The 18,069-nt window shown below is 47.8% G+C and overlaps 1 protein-coding gene across 1 annotated transcript in view; it reads left to right on the top strand.

Moving 5' to 3' along the window:
- LOC139409870 (metal transporter CNNM4-like) overlaps positions 1 to 14,105 on the top strand; it is a 39,023-nt gene extending 24,918 nt beyond the window's left edge. Inside the window, exons 5-8 of the mRNA XM_071155259.1 lie at positions 390 to 486; positions 3,899 to 3,988; positions 12,877 to 13,052; positions 13,252 to 14,105. Of these exons, the coding sequence (XP_071011360.1) occupies positions 390 to 486; positions 3,899 to 3,988; positions 12,877 to 13,052; positions 13,252 to 13,911 (1,023 nt within the window). The 3' untranslated portion in view covers positions 13,912 to 14,105. The remainder of the gene's footprint in view (positions 1 to 389; positions 487 to 3,898; positions 3,989 to 12,876; positions 13,053 to 13,251) is intronic.
- The last annotated feature ends 3,964 nt before the right edge of the window (positions 14,106 to 18,069 follow it).

Raw genomic sequence — 18,069 nt, 5'->3', positions numbered from 1 at the left:
ATGCGTTACTGTGTACGTTACTGTGTACGTTACTGTGTACGTTACTGTGTGCGTTACTGTGTGCGTTACTGTGTTCCTTACTGTGTGCGTTACTGTATGCGTTACGCGTTACTGTGTGCATTACTGTGTGCGTTACTGTGTGCGTTACTGTGTGCGTTCCGCGTTACTGTGTGCGTTACTGTGTGCGTTACTGTGTGCGTTACGCGTTACTGTGTGCGTTACTGTGTGCGTTACTGTGTGCGTTACGCGTTACTGTGTGCATTACTGTGTGCGTTACTGTGTGCGTTACTGTGTGCGTTCCGCGTTACTGTGTGCGTTACTGTGTGCGTTACTGTGTGCGTTACGCGTTACTGTGTGCATTACTGTGTGCGTTACTGTGTGTTCCTCAGGGCCGAGTGGAGGTGGAGGCTGGAAACGAGAACATGAAGTTTGAGACAGGACCCTTCTCCTACTATGGAGTCATGGCACTGAGCACAGCATCACTGGGTGAGAGCACACACACACACACACACACGTAGTGTACTGTATACAGTATACTATCAGACAAAAGACAAGCAATGCACACATACAAACTGTCAAAGACAAACACAAAGTCTCTAACTTTCTCCAACTTTCTCTGACATACACACTGGCAGGAACACAAACAATAAACTTGGTTCAGTCAGACAGTTTTCCTGTTTTTCTAGTGGGGTTATGTTTTATTTCTGAAACACCAGCTTCCCTGACCAACATCCATAAATGTTCAACTCCAACACACACACCAGAGTAGATAGTGCCTCCACTAGCACTATCCACAGCTCACAATGAGGTGTGTGTGTAGGCAAAGCTCACAATGAGGCGTGTGTGTTGGCAAAGCTCACAATGAGGCGTGTGTGTTGGCAAAGCTCACAATGAGGCGTGTGTGTTGGCAAAGCTCACAATGAGGCGTGTGTGTTGGCAAAGCTCACAATGACACGCTCATATGCAGCCCCACAGGAGGCTGCTGAGGGGAGGACGGCTCGTAATAATATCCAGAACTGTGCGAATGGAATGGCATCAAACACCTGGAAACCATGTGATCCCATACCACTGATCCTGCTCCAGTCATCACCACGAGTCCATTCTGCCACCAGCCCCCTGTGGTGTGTGTGTAATAGGAGATCCAACAGAACACAGAAATGTGATCTACAGATGATGTATTAAACAGGTAGAAGGAAACACACACCACTGTCACCCTTAAAGGAGGAGGGGAAGGTGTTTATGACTAGGGTGGTGTGTGTGTGTGTGTGTGTGTGTGTGTGTGTGTGTGTGTGTGTGTGTGTGTGTGTGTGTGTGTGTGTGTGTGTGTGTGTGAGGGCTTAGTTGGCAGGAAGGTGATGCTGCCACAGGGCTGGAACTGTGATACTAACTATGGGTAGTATCGGAACCTAACGTGTGACACACAATCCCTGATACAGAGGGCAGTGTTTAGTCCCACGTGAGCTGGAGTTGTTGAAATAGGGGAGAAATGTTTCTCGGAAACCAGATCTTTTTATAAACACTGCTTCCACCTAGTGGTCAGATACCAGTATGACCAGCAGCCTCCCTTAAAGATTTGACAATATAATCAGTGTACTGAGAGTCATAAAATGGGTTAAGTTAGAATTAAGTTAGGCTTTCTATGCTGTCAGTCGTGTAACTAGTCCTGTAGATGGCACTACACATTCAGACATTAGCAGAGTAGGTTCTGCTTGTCGAAAGCCTTTTAAAGACAAACGGGTTCTCTTCTCTCTCTCCTCTGTCTTTCTCTTCTCTCTCTCCTCTGTCTTTCTCTTCTCTCTCTCCTCTGTCCTTCTCTTCTCTCTCTCCTCTGTCTTTCTCTTCTCTCTCTCCTCTGTCTTTCTCTTCTCTCTCTCCTCTGTCTTTCTCTTCTCTCCTGTCTTTCTCTTCTCTCTCTCCTCTGTCTTCCTTTCTCTTCTCTCTCTCCTCTGTCTTTCTCTTCTCTCCTCTGTCTTTCTCTTCTCTCTCCTCTGTCTTTCTCTTCTCTCTCTCCTCTGTCTTCCTTTCTCTTCTCTCTCTCCTGTCTTTCTCTTCTCTCTCTCCTCTGTCTTTCTATTCTCTCTTCTGTCTTTCTCTTCTCTCTCTCCTCTGTCTTTCTCTTCTCTCTCTCCTCTGTCTTTCTCTTCTCTCTCTCCTCTGTCTTCCTTTCTCTTCTCTCTCTCCTCTGTCTTCCTTTCTCTTCTCTCCTCTGTCTTTCTCTTCTCTCTTCTGTCTTTCTCTTCTCTCTCTCCATCTGTCTTCCTTTCTCTTCTCTCTCTCCTCTGTCTTCCTTTCTCTTCTCTCTCTCCTCTGTCTTCCTTTCTCTTCTCTCTCTCCTCTGTCTTTCTCTTCTCTCTTCTGTCTTTCTCTTCTCTCTCTCCTCTGTCTTTCTCTTCTCTCTCTCCTCTGTCTTTCTCTTCTCTCTCTCCTCTGTCTTTCTCTTCTCTCTCTCCTCTGCCTTTCTCTTCTCTCTCTCCTCTGTCTTCCTTTCTCTTCTCTCTCTCCTCTGTCTTCCTTTCTCTTCTCTCTCTCCTCTGTCTTCCTTTCTCTTCTCTCTCTCCTCTGTCTTCCTTTCTCTTCTCTCTCTCCTCTGTCTTTCTCTTCTCTCTTCTGTCTTTCTCTTCTCTCTCTCCATCTGTCTTCCTTTCTCTTCTCTCTCTCCTCTGTCTTCCTTTCTCTTCTCTCTCTCCTCTGTCTTTCTCTTCTCTCTTCTGTCTTTCTCTTCTCTCTCTCCATCTGTCTTCCTTTCTCTTCTCTCTCTCCTCTGTCTTTCTCTACTCTCTTCTGTCTTTCTCTTCTCTCTCTCCTCTGTCTTCCTTTCTCTTCTCTCTCTCCTCTGTCTTCCTTTCTCTTCTCTCTCTCCTCTGTCTTCCTATTCTCTCTTCTGTCTTTCTCTTCTCTCTCTCCTCTGTCTTCCTTTCTATTCTCTCTCTCCTCTGTCTTTCTCTTCTCTCTCTCTCTCCATCTGTCTTCCTTTCTCTTCTCTCTCTCCTCTGTCTTTCTCTTCTCTCTTCTGTCTTTCTCTTCTCTCTCTCCTCTGTCTTTCTCTTCTCTCTCTCCTCTGTCTTTCTCTTCTCTCTTCTGTCTTTCTCTTCTCTCTCTCCTCTGTCTTCCTTTCTCTTCTCTCTCTCCTCTGTCTTTCTCTTCTCTCTTCTGTCTTTCTCTTCTCTCTCTCCTCTGTCTTCCTTTCTCTTCTCTCTCTCCTCTGTCTTTCTCTTCTCTCTCTCCTCTGTCTTCCTTTGTCTTCTCTCTCTCCTCTGTCTTTCTCTTCTCTCTCTCCTCTGTCTTCCTTTCTCTTCTCTCTCTCCTCTGTCTTTCTCTTCTCTCTCTCCTCTGTCTTTCTCTTCTCTCTCTCCTCTGTCTTTCTCTTCTCTCTCTCCATCTGTCTCTGTCTAATATCTCTGTAATAGTGGTCTCTGTTGTATGTGTATGCATGTGCTATATGCTGTGTACTGCTGCCTACATGTCAAACTGTCCAACTCACATCAGTGTCTGATGTCACTCAGTTAAGCCCCTACCATTGGTCTGTCTGCCTCCAATCTGACAGCAGGCCTTCGTTGACCTTTGGAAATGACGAGTCCTCAATGTAGTGCACCCTATCCTCAATGTAGTGCACATAATTTAGGCCAGAGCCCTATGTGGCTAACCCTGGCCAAAAGTAGTGCACTATAGTAGGGAATAGGGTGCCATTTTACACAGAAACTTAATGTATTGTTCACTAAATGTATATGATGTATAGAGGTGATCATGTCAAAGTGCTCTGTGAAGGAGAAAGGTTTGTGTGTCTTCAGGTCAGTCGGGCCGAGAGAGGCAGATTTAACTCCTACAGTGCTGTTACTGCCTACCGATGAGTAAACGAGAGCGTCTCTCTCTCTCCCCCTTCTGCCCACCCCTCTCTCAGCCGTCACTCCCCCTCTCTCCCCCTCAGTGGCGTCCCCCCCTCCACGACGCCTCTCCCTTAAGAGATTCTCTCTGTTCTCTCGATTTCCAGGTAAAGAACCAACCAGCCTAAGAGGGGGTAACATGGGGGAGGGGGGTGGAGTCACTTTATATGCCAAAATCATATTTAAGTTTCCCTCCCATCATCCTCTTCTTCAGAGCCCTGCTCCAGCAAGTACAACCTGATAGACAAACAGCGTGGAGATCCACTAGAATATCTATCCCTTACATACAGGCGCAGTTAAACGAATGGTTTGTTTTACTTGTTGTTTTTAGTTTTAAGTAGAGTAAAACACAAACATTTGAACTCCCAAACGACTCTTAACTCCCAAGATCTATTCTTTCTCTGCTGGTTTTATTCCCTCTGGAAACCAGGAGTTACAAAGGTTTAGTAATCCAATCAGGCCCTCAATCCTCTAATGCTTTTCTCCAGAGCTTGATAGCAGATTCACAGTAGCCTGGACAAACCAGGCTGAACGCTGAAAAAAATAAAACAATTGGCTAAACATTGAACGCAGGTCGAGATAACAGTCAGCAGCACTAATGCTAGTTAATAACTCTATTTTAGCATAACGCATATCTACGCTCCACTACACTCTCAGTGGAGTGGGGTGGTATTGAATTATTCATGGTTTGGTGACCGAGCCGGTCCTCTGCAGTCATCTCTCACTAGGAGGGACTGAGTGATGTGGTGCAGTTCTTACTCTGCCCAGTAATTGCGGATGCTGACAGCTGAGCCCCTATACAGTATGTGATGCTAACAGAACGTGTGCCACATCAGGTCACATCAGTGTGTTTGTCCCCAGTCAGCAGGACAGAGCAGAGGAGCCTGGGACAACATTACTCAGTTTAGTGCCGTTGACGGGTCCTATTTCAATAAGGTTAGGGTTTACAAGTTATATATTATGCATCTTTCCTTTCTTCCTTGGTCTCTTCCTTGGAATAATAGCTTATCTACTTTCCTCAGTACTGGTTTCACCAACCTTATGTTAGATCATTAACGTGGACGGAAGTATTGAAGTTAGGACAGTAGGAAGGAAGTATTTAAGTTAGGACAGTAGGAAGGAAGTATTGAAGTTGGACAGTAGGAAGGAAGTATGGAAGGTAGGACAGTAGGAAGGAAGTTTTGAAGTTGGACAGTAGGAAGGAAGGACAGTAGGAGGGGAAGTATGGAAGGTAGGAAGGAAGTATGGAAGGTAGGACAGTAGGAAGGAAGTATGGAAGGTAGGACAGTAGGAAGGAAGTATGGAAGGTAGGACAGTAGGGAGGAAGTATGGAAGTGGGGGCAGTAGGGAGGAAGTATGGAAGTGGGGGCAGTAGGAAGGTAGGACAGTAGGGAGGAAGTATGGAAGGTAGGACAGTAGGGAGGAAGTATGGAAGGTAGGACAGTAGGGAGGAAGTATGGAAGTTGGACAGTAGGAAGGAAGTATGGAAGGTTGGACAGTGGGGAGGAAGTATGGAAGATAGGACAGTGGGGAGGAAGTATGAAAGGTAGGACAGTAGGGAGGAAGAATGGAAGGTAGGACAGTAGAAAGGAAGTATGGAAGGTAGGACAGTAGGGAGGAAGTATGGTAGGTAGGACAGTAGGAAGGAATTATGGAAGGTAGGACAGTAGGAAGGAAGTATGGAAGTTCATACAGTAGAAAGGAAGTATGGAAGGTAGGACAGTAGAAAGGAAGTATGGAAGGTAGGACAGTAGGGAGGAAGTATGGAAGGTAGGACGGTAGGGAGGAAGTATGGAAGTTGGACAGTAGGAAGGAAGTATGGAAGTTGGACAGTAGGAAGGAAGTATGGAAGGTTGGACAGTAGGGAGGAAGTATGGAAGGTAGGACAGTGGGGAGGAAGAATGGAAGGTAGGGCAGTAGGGAGGAAGTATGGAAGGTTGGACAGTAGGGAGGAAGTAGGGGCAGTAGGGAGGAAGTATGGGAGGTAGGACAGTAGGGAGGAAGTATGGAAGGTAGGACAGTAGGGAGGAAGTATGGAAGATAGGACAGTAGGGAGGAAGTATGAAAGGTAGGACAGTAGGGAGGAAGTATGGTAGGTAGGACAGTAGAAAGGAAGTATGGAAGGTAGGACAGTAGGGAGGAAGTATGGAAGTTGGACAGTAGGAAGGAAGTATGGAAGTTGGACAGTAGGAAGGAAGTATGGAAGGTTGGACAGTAGGGAGGAAGTATGGAAGGTTGGACAGTAGGGAGGAAGTATGGAAGGTTGGACAGTAGGGAGGAAGTAGGGGCAGTAGGGAGGAAGTATGGGAGGTAGGACAGTAGGGAGGAAGTATGGAAGGTAGGACAGTAGGGAGGAAGTATGGAAGGTAGGACAGTAGGGAGGAAGTATGAAAGGTAGGACAGTAGGGAGGAAGTATGGTAGGTAGGACAGTAGGAAGGAATTATGGAAGGTAGGACAGTAGGAAGGAAGTATGGAAGGTCATACAGTAGAAAGGAAGTATGGAAGGTAGGACAGTAGAAAGGAAGTATGGATGGTAGGACAGTGGGGAGGAAGTATGGAAGTTGGACAGTTGGAAGGAAGTATGGTAGGTAGGACAGTAGAAAATAATTATGGAAGGTAGGACAGTAGGAAGGAAGTATGGAAGGTCATACAGTAGAAAGGACGTATGGAAGGTAGGACAGTAGGAAGGAAGTATGGAAGGTAGGACAGTGGGGAGGAAGTATGGAAGGTAGGATAGTAGGAAGGAAGTATGGAAGAAATTACAGTAGGAAGGAAGTATGGAAGGTAGGACAGTAGGAAGGACGTATGGAAGGTTAGACAGTAGAAAGGAAGTATGGAAGGTAGGACAGTAGAAAGGAAGTATGGAAGTGGGGAGGAAGTATGGAAGGTCATACAGTAGAAAGGAAGTATGGAAGGTAGGACAGTGGGGAGGAAGTATGGAAGGTTGGACAGTAGGGAGGAAGTATGGAAGGTAGGACAGTGGGGAGGAAGTATGGAGCTAGGAAAGTAGAAAGGAAGTATGGAAGATAGGACAGTAGGGAGGAAGTATGGAAGGTAGGACAGTAGGAAGGAAGTATGGAAGAAATGACAGTAGGAAGGAAGTATGGAAGGTAGGACAGTAGGGAGGAAGTATGGAAGTGGGGGCATTAGGGAGGAAGTATGGAAGGTAGGACAGTAGGGAGGAAGTATGGAAGGTAGGACAGTAGGGAGGAAATATGGAAGGTAGGACAGAAGGAAGTAAGTATGGAAGGTAGGACAGTAGGGAGGAAGTATGGAAGGTAGGACAGTAGGGAGGAAGTATGGAAGTTGGACAGTAGGAAGGAAGTATGGAAGTTGGACAGTAGGAAGGAAGTATGGAAGGTTGGACAGTAGGAAGGAAGTATGGAAGAAATGACAGTAGGAAGGAAGTATGGAAGGTAGGACAGTAGGGAGGAAGTATGGAAGTGGGGGCATTAGGGAGGAAGTATGGAAGGTAGGACAGTAGGGAGGAAGTATGGAAGGTAGGACAGTAGGGAGGAAATATGGAATGTAGGACAGAAGGAAGTAAGTATGGAAGGTAGGACAGTAGGGAGGAAGTATGGAAGGTAGGACAGTAGGGAGGAAGTATGGAAGTTGGACAGTAGGAAGGAAGTATGGAAGTTGGACAGTAGGAAGGAAGTATGGAAGGTTGGACAGTAGGGAGGAAGTATGGAAGGTAGGACAGTAGGGAGGAAGTAGGGGCAGTAGGGAGGAAGTATGGGAGGTAGGACAGTAGGGAGGAAGTATGGAAGGTAGGACAGTAGGGAGGAAGTATGGAAGGTAGGACAGTAGGGAGGAAGTATGGAAGGTAGGACAGTAGGGAGGAAGTATGGTAGGTAGGACAGTAGGAAGGAATTATGGAAGGTAGGACAGTAGGAAGGAAGTATGGAAGGTTGGACAGTAGGGAGGAAGTATGGAAGGTAGGACAGTGGGGAGGAAGTATGGAGCTAGGACAGTAGAAAGGAATTATGGAAGGTAGGACAGTAGGGAGGAAGTATGGAAGGTCATACAGTAGAAAGGAAGTATGGAAGGTAGGACAGTAGAAAGGAAGTATGGACGGTAGGACAGTGGGGAGGAAGTATGGAAGGTAGGATAGTAGGAAGGAAGTATGGAAGAAATTACAGTAGGAAGGAAGTATGGAAGGTAGGACAGTAGGAAGGACGTATGGAAGGTTGGACAGTAGAAAGGAAGTATGGAAGATAGGACAGTAGAAAGGAAGTATGGAAGTGGGGAGGAAGTATGGAAGATCATACAGTAGAAAGGAAGTATGGAAGGTAGGACAGTGGGGAGGAAGTATGGAAGGTAGGACAGTGGGGAGGAAGTATGGAAGGGAGGACAGTAGAAAGGAAGAATGGAAGGTAGGACAGTAGGGAGGAAGTATGGAAGTGGGGGCAGTAGGGAGGAAGTATGGAAGGTAGGACAGTAGGAAGGAAAGTATGGAAGGTAGGACAGTAGGAAGTGTGGAAGGTGGGACATTAGGAAGGAGGTGTGGAAGAAGGGACATTAAGGAGGAAGTATGGAAGGTAGGACATTAGGGAGGAAGTATGGAAGGTAGGACGTAGGAAAGAAGTGTGGAAGATAGGACAGTAGGAAAGGTAGGACAGTAGGGAGGAAGTATGGAAGGTAGGACACTAGGGAGGAAGTATGGAAGGTAGGGCAGTAGGGAAGAAGTGTGGAAGTTGGGACAGTAGGAAGGAAGTATGGAAGATAGGACAGCATGAAGGACGTATGGAAGGTTGGACAGTAGGAAGGAGGTGTGGAAGAAGGGACATTAGGGAGGAAGTATGGAAGGTAGGACATTAGGGAGGAAGTATGGAAGGTAGGATGTAGGAAAGAAGTGTGGAAGATAGGACAGTAGGAAAGGTAGGACAGTAGGGAGGAAGTATGGAAGGTAGGACATTAGGGAGGAAGTATGGAATGTAGGACAGTAGGGAAGAAGTGTGGAAGTTGGGACAGTAGGAAGGAAGTATGGAAGATAGGACAGCAGGAAGGACGTATGGAAGGTTGGACAGTAGAAAGGAAGTATGGAAGTTGGACAGTAGGAAGGAAGTATGGAAGGTAGGACAGTAGGAAGGAAGTGTGGAAGAAATGACACAAGGAAGGAAGTATGGAAGGTTGGACAGTAGGGAAGAAGTGTGGAAGTTGGGACAGTAGGAAGGAAGTGTGGAAGTTGGGACAGTAGGAAGGAAGTATGGAAGATAGGACAGCAGGAAGGACGTATGGAAGGTTGGACAGTAGAAAGGAAGTATGGAAGTTGGACAGTAGGAAGGAAGTATGGAAGGTAGGACAGTAGGAAGGAAGTGTGGAAGGTAGGACAGTAGGAAGGAAGTATGGAAGCTAGGACAGTAGGAAGTGTGGAAGGTTTGACAGTAGGAAGAAAGTGTGGAAGATGGGACATTAGGGAAGAAGTATGGAAGGTAGGACAGTAGGAAAGAAGTGTGGAAGGTAGGACAGTAGGCAGGAAGTATGGAAGGTAGGACAGTAGGGAGGAAGTATGGAAGTGGGGAGGAAGTATGGAAGATAGGACAGTAGGAAGGAAGTATGGAAGGTTGGACCGTAGGGAGGAAGTATGGAAGTGGGGGCAGTAGGGAGGAAGTATGGGGGGGAGGAAGTATGGAGGAAGTATGGAAGGTAGGACAGTAGGGAGGAAGTATGAAAGGTAGGAGAGTAGGAAAGAAGTATGGAAGGTAGGACAGTAGGAAGGAAGTATGGAAGGTAGGACAGTAGGGAGGAAGTATGGAAGGTTGAGAGGAAGTATGGAAGGTAGGACAGTAGGAAGGAAGTATGGAAGGTAGGATAGTAGGAAGGAAGTATGGAAGAAATGACAGTAGGAAGGTAGTATTGAAGGTAGGACATTAGGGAGGAAGTATGGAAGTGGGGAGGAAGTATGGAAGGTAGGACAGTAGGGAGGAAGTATGGAAGGTAGGACAGTGGGGAAGAAGTGTGGAAGTTGGGACAGTAGGAAGGAAGTATGGAAGATAGGACAGTTGGAAGGACGAATGGAAGGTTGGACAGTAGAAAGGAAGTATGGAAGGTAGGACAGTAGAAAGGAAGTATGGAAGGTAGGACAGTAGGGAGGATGTATGGAGGTGGGGGCAGTAGGAAGGAATTATGGAAGTGGGGGCTGTAGGGAGGAAGTATGGAAGGTAGGACAGTAGGAAAGAAGTATGGAGGTAGGACAGTAGGAAGGAAGTATGGAAGGTAGGACAGTTGTGAGGAAGTATGGAAGTGGTGGAAGTATGGAAGTTAGGACAGTAGGGAGGAAGTGTGGAAGGTAGGTAGGACAGTAGGACGGAAGTATTGAGGTGGGGTCAGTAGGGAGGAAGTATGGAAGATAGGACAGTAGGAAAGAAGTGTGGAAGGTAGGACAGTAGGAAGGAAGTATGGAAGTTAGGACAGTAGGGAGGAAGTGTGGAAGATTGAGAGGAAGTATGGAAGGTAGGACAGTAGGAATGAAGTATGGAAGGTAGGATAGTAGGAAGGAAGTATGGATGGTAGGACAGTAGGGAGGTAGTATGGAAGGTAGGACAGTAGGAAGGACGTATGGAAGGTAGGACAGTAGGGAGGAAGTATGGAAGGTAGGACAGTAGGAAGGAAGTATGGAAGGTAGGACAGTTTTGAGGAAGTATGGAAGTGGGGGAAGTTAGGACAGTAGGGAGGAAGTGTGGAAGTTTGTGAGGAAGTATGGAAGGTAGGACAGTAGGAATGAAGTATGGAAGGTAGGATAGTAGGAAGGAAGTATGGATGGTAGCACAGTAGGAAGGACGTATGGAAGGTAGGACAGTAGAAAGGAAGTATGGAAGGTAGGACAGTAGAAATGAAGTATGGAGGGTAGGACAGTAGGGAGGAAGTATGGAAGGTAGGACAGTAGGAAGGATGTAATGGAAGAAATGACAGTAGGGAGGAAGTATGGAAGGTAGGACAGTAGGAAGGACGTATGGAAGGTAGCACAGTAGGAAGGACGTATGGAAGGTAGGACAGTAGAAAGGAAGTATGGAAGGTAGGACAGTAGAAATGAAGTATGGAGGGTAGGACAGTAGGGAGGAAGTATGGAAGGTAGGACAGTAGGAAGGATGTAATGGAAGAAATGACAGTAGGAAGGAAGTATGGAAGGTTGGACAGTAGGGAGGAAGTAGGGGCAGTAGGGAGGAAGAATGGGAGGTAGGACAGTAGGGAGGAAGTATGGAAGGTAGGACAGTAGGGAGGAAGTATGGAAGGTAGGACAGTAGGGAGGAAGTATGGAAGGTTGGACAGTAGGGAGGAAGTATGGAAGGTAGGACAGTAGGGAGGAAGTATGGAAGGTAGAACAGTAGGGAAAGTATTTTCATGATATTGGAGCAGGGTCAGGTACTTAGAATGAGTGATACCAATTTCTATGGACCTTTGGAACTGCTGGACCACACAGTACAGATTGAGGAAAATGAAGGAGGATGGAAGGAACTTGCTGGATGGGGCTCTAGGTGGAGCCACTGCTCCACGGCACTCCCTCTCATCTCTGACCTTTAACCCCTGACCCCTTCTACCTAGTTGCCTTAACCACTGGTCTAGGTTCAGATGTTTTGGGTAATCTGATTCTAGATCTGTGGTTAAAGACCATCTTCTACCTTGCGCCAGTACTACCTGATCCTGTCACTAGCATAGAATGTAGAGTTCTATGATCACTGCTCTACTTCTGACCCTCCCTACTTCCTATAACTAATAGTTCCCTAGACCATTCCCCTAGGCACTTGTGTAGATCTAAAAAGAGTAGATGGGTACAGGCAATACGAGGCCAGTTTGACCCAGCCTACCCAAAGACAAAGACCCTATCCAATGTTTTCAGAAGTGTGCCTAGAAGGAACGAGCTACACACTCCTTCACCCCACCTCCCCTAACCAACACACACACTCATAATGTCCAGACCCCTTCCCCCTCCCGCCAAGCCAATCAGAGCCTCGTTTGCATGGCAGGCAGATCCCAGGGCCATAAACTCAAGGAGATCAAACGCCACAGAATCCTGGTTGTTGATTGGTAGCCATGATGCCATCATCCTTGGTTCTGGCTGTTGATTTGGTCCCCATCACTCCCGATCCGTATATAACCACTTCCTCCTCTAATCATCAGTCAATCATACCCAACCTGTGTCTTTGTGTTTCCATATGTTTGTGTTGCATATACCTGTTGCTCTCCGCTGCTGTGTGTGTGTTGCTGTTCAGGCCTGTTGTGAATGTGTCTGTCTGTCTGTCTGTCTGTCTGTCTGTCTGTCTGTCTGTCTGTCTGTCTGTCTCTGTCTGTCTGTCTGTCTGTCTGTCTGTCTGTCTGTCTGTCTGTCTGTCTGTCTGTCTGTCTGTCTGTCTGTCTGTGTCTGAATTACTGCTGTCAGAGCCATGAGATTCTACTGTACAATCATGCTCTGCTCTGTTCTCCTTTCCTCTGTTCTCCTCTCCCCTGTTCTCCTCTCCCCTGTTCTCCTCTCTTCTGTTCTCCTCTCTTCTGTTCTCCTCTCTTCTTTTCTCCTCTCCTCTGTTCTCCTCTCCCCTGTTCTCCTCTCCTCTGTTCTCCTCTCCTCTGTTCTCCTCTCCTCTCTCCTGTTCTCCTCCCTATGTTCTCCTCTCCTCTGTTCTCCTCTCTTCTGTTCTCCTCTCCTCTGTCCTCTCCCCTGTTCTCCTCTCCCCTGTTCTCCTCTCCCCTGTTCTCCTCTCCCCTGTTCTCCTCTCCCCTGTTATCCTCTCCCTGTTCTCCTCTCCCTGTTCTCCTCTCCCTGTTCTCCTCTCTTCTGTTCTCCTCTCTTCTGTTCTCCTCTCTCCTGTTCTCCTGTTCTCCTCTCTCCTGTTCTCCTCTCTCCTTTTCTCCTCTCTCCTGTTCTCCTCTCCCCTGTTCCAAATATGTGTGTGTGCATGCATTCATGTTGGTGCGAGTGAATGTGTGTGTTCTTGTGTGAATGTGTATAGGTGTATTATCCCAAGCTCACCCTCTCTCTCCCTCTCCGTATCCCAGAGTTCCGTTCTCCTACTCACAGTAGTGGTCTGAACCGCTCGGCGTCGCTGAGCTGCACTGAGCGTGGCGCTCCCGGAGAATGCAGCTCGGTAACCGCTAGCAACACGCAGCTCACCACCTGCCAGTACACACCAGACTTCTACGTACGTGCTCTTACTGACCTGCAGTATGTCAAGGTAACACTCTCAACTTTAACCCCTGACCTTGACTTTTAATCTGCTTATAACTCTACATATATCTTAGTCACCTTCATGCTGACAGCACTATTCTGTCTAGTAGTCACACATGCTTGGGTGAGGGTTTGTTTTTTAACAGGGCCTCGGTCTCTCTATACTTTCTCCTCCTCACTCTGTCGCTTTCTTCTCCTCACCTCAGATCACTCGTTCCCAGTACCAGAATGGTCTGCTGGCGTCCAGGCTTGACAGCACCCCCCAGTCACCCGAGGGGAGCCACCCCCACCTGGACAGCACCTCCGCATCCCTGCCCCCCATCACCACCCCAGCCCTTCCCCGCACCCCTCTCCCCTTGGCCACCCCACCCTTCAAACACCCCCTTGCCATCCCTCAGCCCACCCCTCCTCTCACCGACCGTACCCCCTTACCCCAAACCACCATCCCCACCCAAGTCAATCCCCGCCCGGCCCTGCCCCAATCCACCCCTCCTCTCATAAAAGGCAAACCTCTGCCCAAGACAACCCCTTCCCCTTTTTCGGGTGCACGCACCCCTCACCCACCTCCATCTTCCTCCTCATCCTCTCTCCCCCACCTGCCTCATCCCCTCACCTCTCTCCCCCTCAAATCCCCCCCTTCTGCGAGGCCAGTGGGGGAGAATGGGCCAGGGGGGGAGATTGGGCCAGGTGAGGAGAATGGGCCAGGTGAGATGACCTCTCTGCTCTCTGAGCAGCCACAGAACTGCCTGGGTGGCACACGCAGACCCAGCTACCCACAAACACACACACAACACCTTCACACACACCAACACCCGCACACACACGTGCACACCATCAGTCACGCACACACCGAGAGCACCATCTGACAACTACCCCTGCGGGGGTTTGTTAAGATGTGTTAAAATAAATATACACACATTCCGTTCGTTCTCAAGTTCTGTTGGCCCTGACTGACACTATCCCTGGAGCACTGGAAGATTCTAAGGAGCAAGGTGCATTATGGGAATCCTCCTGGCCCCTATCCTCCGTCTCTCCTCTGTCCCCTATCCTCCCTCCCTCCTCTGTCCCCTATCCTCCCTCCCTCCTCTGTCCCCCATCCTCCCTCCCCTGCCCACTATCCTCCCTCCTCTGTCCACTATCCTACCTCTCTCCTCTGTCCATTATCCTCCCTTCTCTGTACCCTATCCTCCCTCCCTCCTCTGTCCATTATCTTCCCTCCTCTGTCCCCTATCCTCCCTCCCTCCTCTGTCCCCTATCCTCCCTCCCTCCTCTGTCCCCCATCCTCCCTCCCCTGCCCACTATCCTCCCTCCTCTGTCCACTATCCTACCTCTCTCCTCTGTCCATTATCCTCCCTTCTCTGTACCCTATCCTCCCTCCCTCCTCTGTCCATTATCTTCCCTCCTCTGTCCCCTATCCTCCCACCTTCCCCTATCCTCCCTCCTCTGTCCCCTATCCTCCCACCCTCCCCTGTCCCCTATCCTCCCACCCTCCTCTGTCCCCTATCCTCCCACCCTCCTCTGTCCCCTATCCTCCCACACTCCCCTGTCCCCTATCTTCCGTCTCTCCTCTGTCCCCTATCTTCCCTCCCTCCTCTGTCCCCTATCCTCCCTCCCTCCTCTGTCCCCCATCTTCCCTCCCCTGCCCACTATCCTCCCTCCCTCTGTCCATTATCCTCCCTCCTCTGTCCCTTATCCTCCCACCCTCCCCTATCCTCCCACCCTCCTCTGTCCCCTATCCTCCCACCCTCCCCTGTCCCCTATCCTCCCACCCTCCTCTGTCCCCTATCCTCCCACCCTCCCCTGTCCCCTATCCTCCCACCCTCCTCTGTCCCCTATCCTCCCTCCCTCCTCTGTCCCCTATCCTCCCTCCCTCCTCTGTCCCCTATCCTCCCACCCTCCTCTGTCCCCTATCCTCCCACCCTCCTCTGTCCCCTATCCTCCCACCCTCCTCTGTCCCCTATCCTCCCACCCTCCTCTGTCCCCTATCCTCCCACCCTCCTCTGTCCCCTATCCTCCCACCCTCCTCTGTCCCCTATCCTCCCACCCTCCTCTGTCCCCTATCCTCCCACCCACCTCTGTCCCCTATCCTCCCACCCACCTCTGTGCCCTATCCTCCCACCCTCCTCTGTCCCCTATCCTCCCATCCTCCTCTGTCCCCTATCCTCCCACCCTCGTCTGTCCCCTATCCTCCCACCCTCCTCTGTCCCCTATCCTCCCTCCCTCCCACCCACCCCTATCCCCCCCACCCTCCCCTGTCCCCTATCCTCCCACCCTCCTCTGTCCCCTGTCCCCTATCCTCCCACTATCCCCTATCCTCCCACCCTCCTCTGTCCCCTATCCTCCCACCCTCCTCTCAAGATGGGAGGAGAAAGAGACCAGGAGCACTGGTGTGTTACGCAGTGCGGAGGCCAAGTGTGATGTATCTAGTCTCTGTCATACGGTTCTGTCTGTGTGTGTGTGAATACGTATGTGTGTGTGTGTGTGTCAGCGTTATGGATGCTGCAGACACAGCCTGGGATCAGCTATGTGGGTGAGGAGGATAGAAGAGGGGGTGATATACACCCCAGCCTATAGCATGTTTATAGTATGTGTTAATTCTCTGCCCTCAGGTTTTGGGTAAAATATATAATGTGACCTGAAAAATATGTTTTTAAAGAGAAATGTAGCAATATTGAGAGAGACATGCATTTTTAGCTTAGTGTTCACTGTGAACCCTCACCCACACTGTGTGTTCTCTCTAAAAACCTTCTGTCCCACTCCCCTCCCACATGCCCAGTTTCCATGGCAATGACTTTCGACCCCCCCCCCCCCCAAAAAAATGGAACATTCTCATGAAGGAGTCCTAGAATCTTGGTTCATTTTTATGTTTGTATGTTCTTTCTTTTTTCCAAAGATGACAATTTCCCCAAAAACCGAACTAGGAGGTTGTGAGTAGATGATTGTTAAAGATAGCGATTGTTGCGTTTGGGGTCTGTTTACACAAGGGCTCAACAGGAGAGTAAGGGTTTGTGTGTGTACCTCCTGGGCTGCATCTTATTTTGAGATTTTTGTGGAATGAAACACACTAGAAGTGATTGATTACCTGACCCTGTCAGGCCTATCAGGCTGGGGTGGGGGTGGGATTACTGGAAGGGGGGAGTTGGCTGACTAATTGACTAACAGGTGGGTTTGTTTAACACAGACCCACCTCCTGACCAGAGATGTGAAGTGTATTATATTATGAATTATTTAAATATAAATAGTAATATTTATTTTGCATTACATATTACTTTGTGTGTATGTGTATATATATATATATATATATATATGAGAGAGAGAGATTTATTTGATGTCAAATGTTTTATATTCTATAGATTTTATTTTGTTGAGAACTTTCAAAACTCCATGTACTGTGAATGATGACACTGACACTCCAGAACAGACTTTACTACTGTATTTCAACCAACTGCCCCTAGCACCTACACACTCACACACCTAACTGTGAACAGAGCTCAATTCGACTATGATACTAGCTTATTTTCCTGTTTATTTCATTTCACATAAGCAGTGGAATAGCACTTGGGTGTCTTGAGACACTGTGATTTAACATTATTGGTTGCTTTGGAGTGATGTCACAATGGAGTTTAGCGTTCCGAGTGTTACTGTGATGTCACAATGGAATACAGAATTCACTGTTTTCAGGGGTGATGTCACAATGGTATATACTGTATAATTCACTATTTGCAGGGGTGATGTCACAATGGAGTTCCAAGTTCCAATTTGTGATGTCACAATGAACTTTAGAATTGAGAGTTTTATTGTGTGATGTTACAGTCAGTGAGTGGTGGTTGGCACTGCTAATGACCTGAAAAAAGGCATGCCACCTCTACCACAATGTTCCCTTCTCATTTATGTTGTATGTACTCCAAAAATGACATTCCAAAACAGGGGATCCACAATTGACCATTCAGATTCAATGTGATGTAGGTTTTACTGTGTGTATTAGTGAAATTGTTACATGCTCTGTGCCCGGGCTTGCTGTTTATGGGTAGATATGGTGTCTATAACACATATAGAGGAACTGTAGGACTGGGCTCTCCTCCAGAGGAATGGACACAGAGTTTAGAGACGACTGTGTGTCTCCTTCACCATGCATTCTTTATGGATGGAGGGCAGACCAGATATATAACGCTGCTATCATGAAAATCTACCGATCTTGAGCCCCAGAGATATATGAACTGACAATGAAGTAACTCAAGCAACCGTCAACATGAAGGAAACAACTTGATAAAAGATTGATTTACACACATGAATTTGGTAAGAAAATTACAAACTGCGAGGTACGACTGAGTATTTATTCTGTTCCACAGGGAAGAGTTCATACCTGAATTTTAAGAGTATAGCACATATTAGAATGAATAGAACTGACACAAGCCCATGAGTACAGGGTATTGAATGGGGTCGTCTATTCTAGACTTTTCTAAGTCTATGGTGGGTGTGGCCTTACACACTACTTCACACAGAAACGCTAGACCTGACTGCTGGTTCACATAGGTCACTCGTAGAATTGTGTCTTACTGGTTCTGTTACAGCACTGGTCTGGATGGCAGTCTAGCCACTGGTTGGCTGTGATGCTCCTAGTCAGTGTACTGGGAACGGTGATGTTAGGAATGCATTGTTTGACTACTTAGAAATGTTGTATTTATTTGAAAAGTAATAATATTCTGTTTTTTGTTGTGTGTTCTCTTGTGAAACGGGCTTCCATTTACGACAATCGCGTCTATCAACGGGTAATTGTGACAGGCGAAGAGATGTTATATATTTCCTGCTTGTATTATGCTACTGTAAATACTATATGAAGAAACAGGTGTTTGTCTGCTATTTTGTGTGTAATTGGAGTAAGCGAGGATGCCCATATGGAACATGTATAAAGTAGCCTCTGTGAGAATACTTACCGGAGATAAAAACTTATATCTCTTTAGACTAAGACGTTTTACTAGGAAGACATTGAAATAGCAATAAAAACATTGCTTGGATTTGACCTC

Source organism: Oncorhynchus clarkii, chromosome 5, assembly GCF_045791955.1.
Source record: "Oncorhynchus clarkii lewisi isolate Uvic-CL-2024 chromosome 5, UVic_Ocla_1.0, whole genome shotgun sequence".
Classification (NCBI taxonomy): domain Eukaryota; kingdom Metazoa; phylum Chordata; class Actinopteri; order Salmoniformes; family Salmonidae; genus Oncorhynchus; species Oncorhynchus clarkii.
This window is presented reverse-complemented; position numbering and strand designations above follow the sequence as displayed.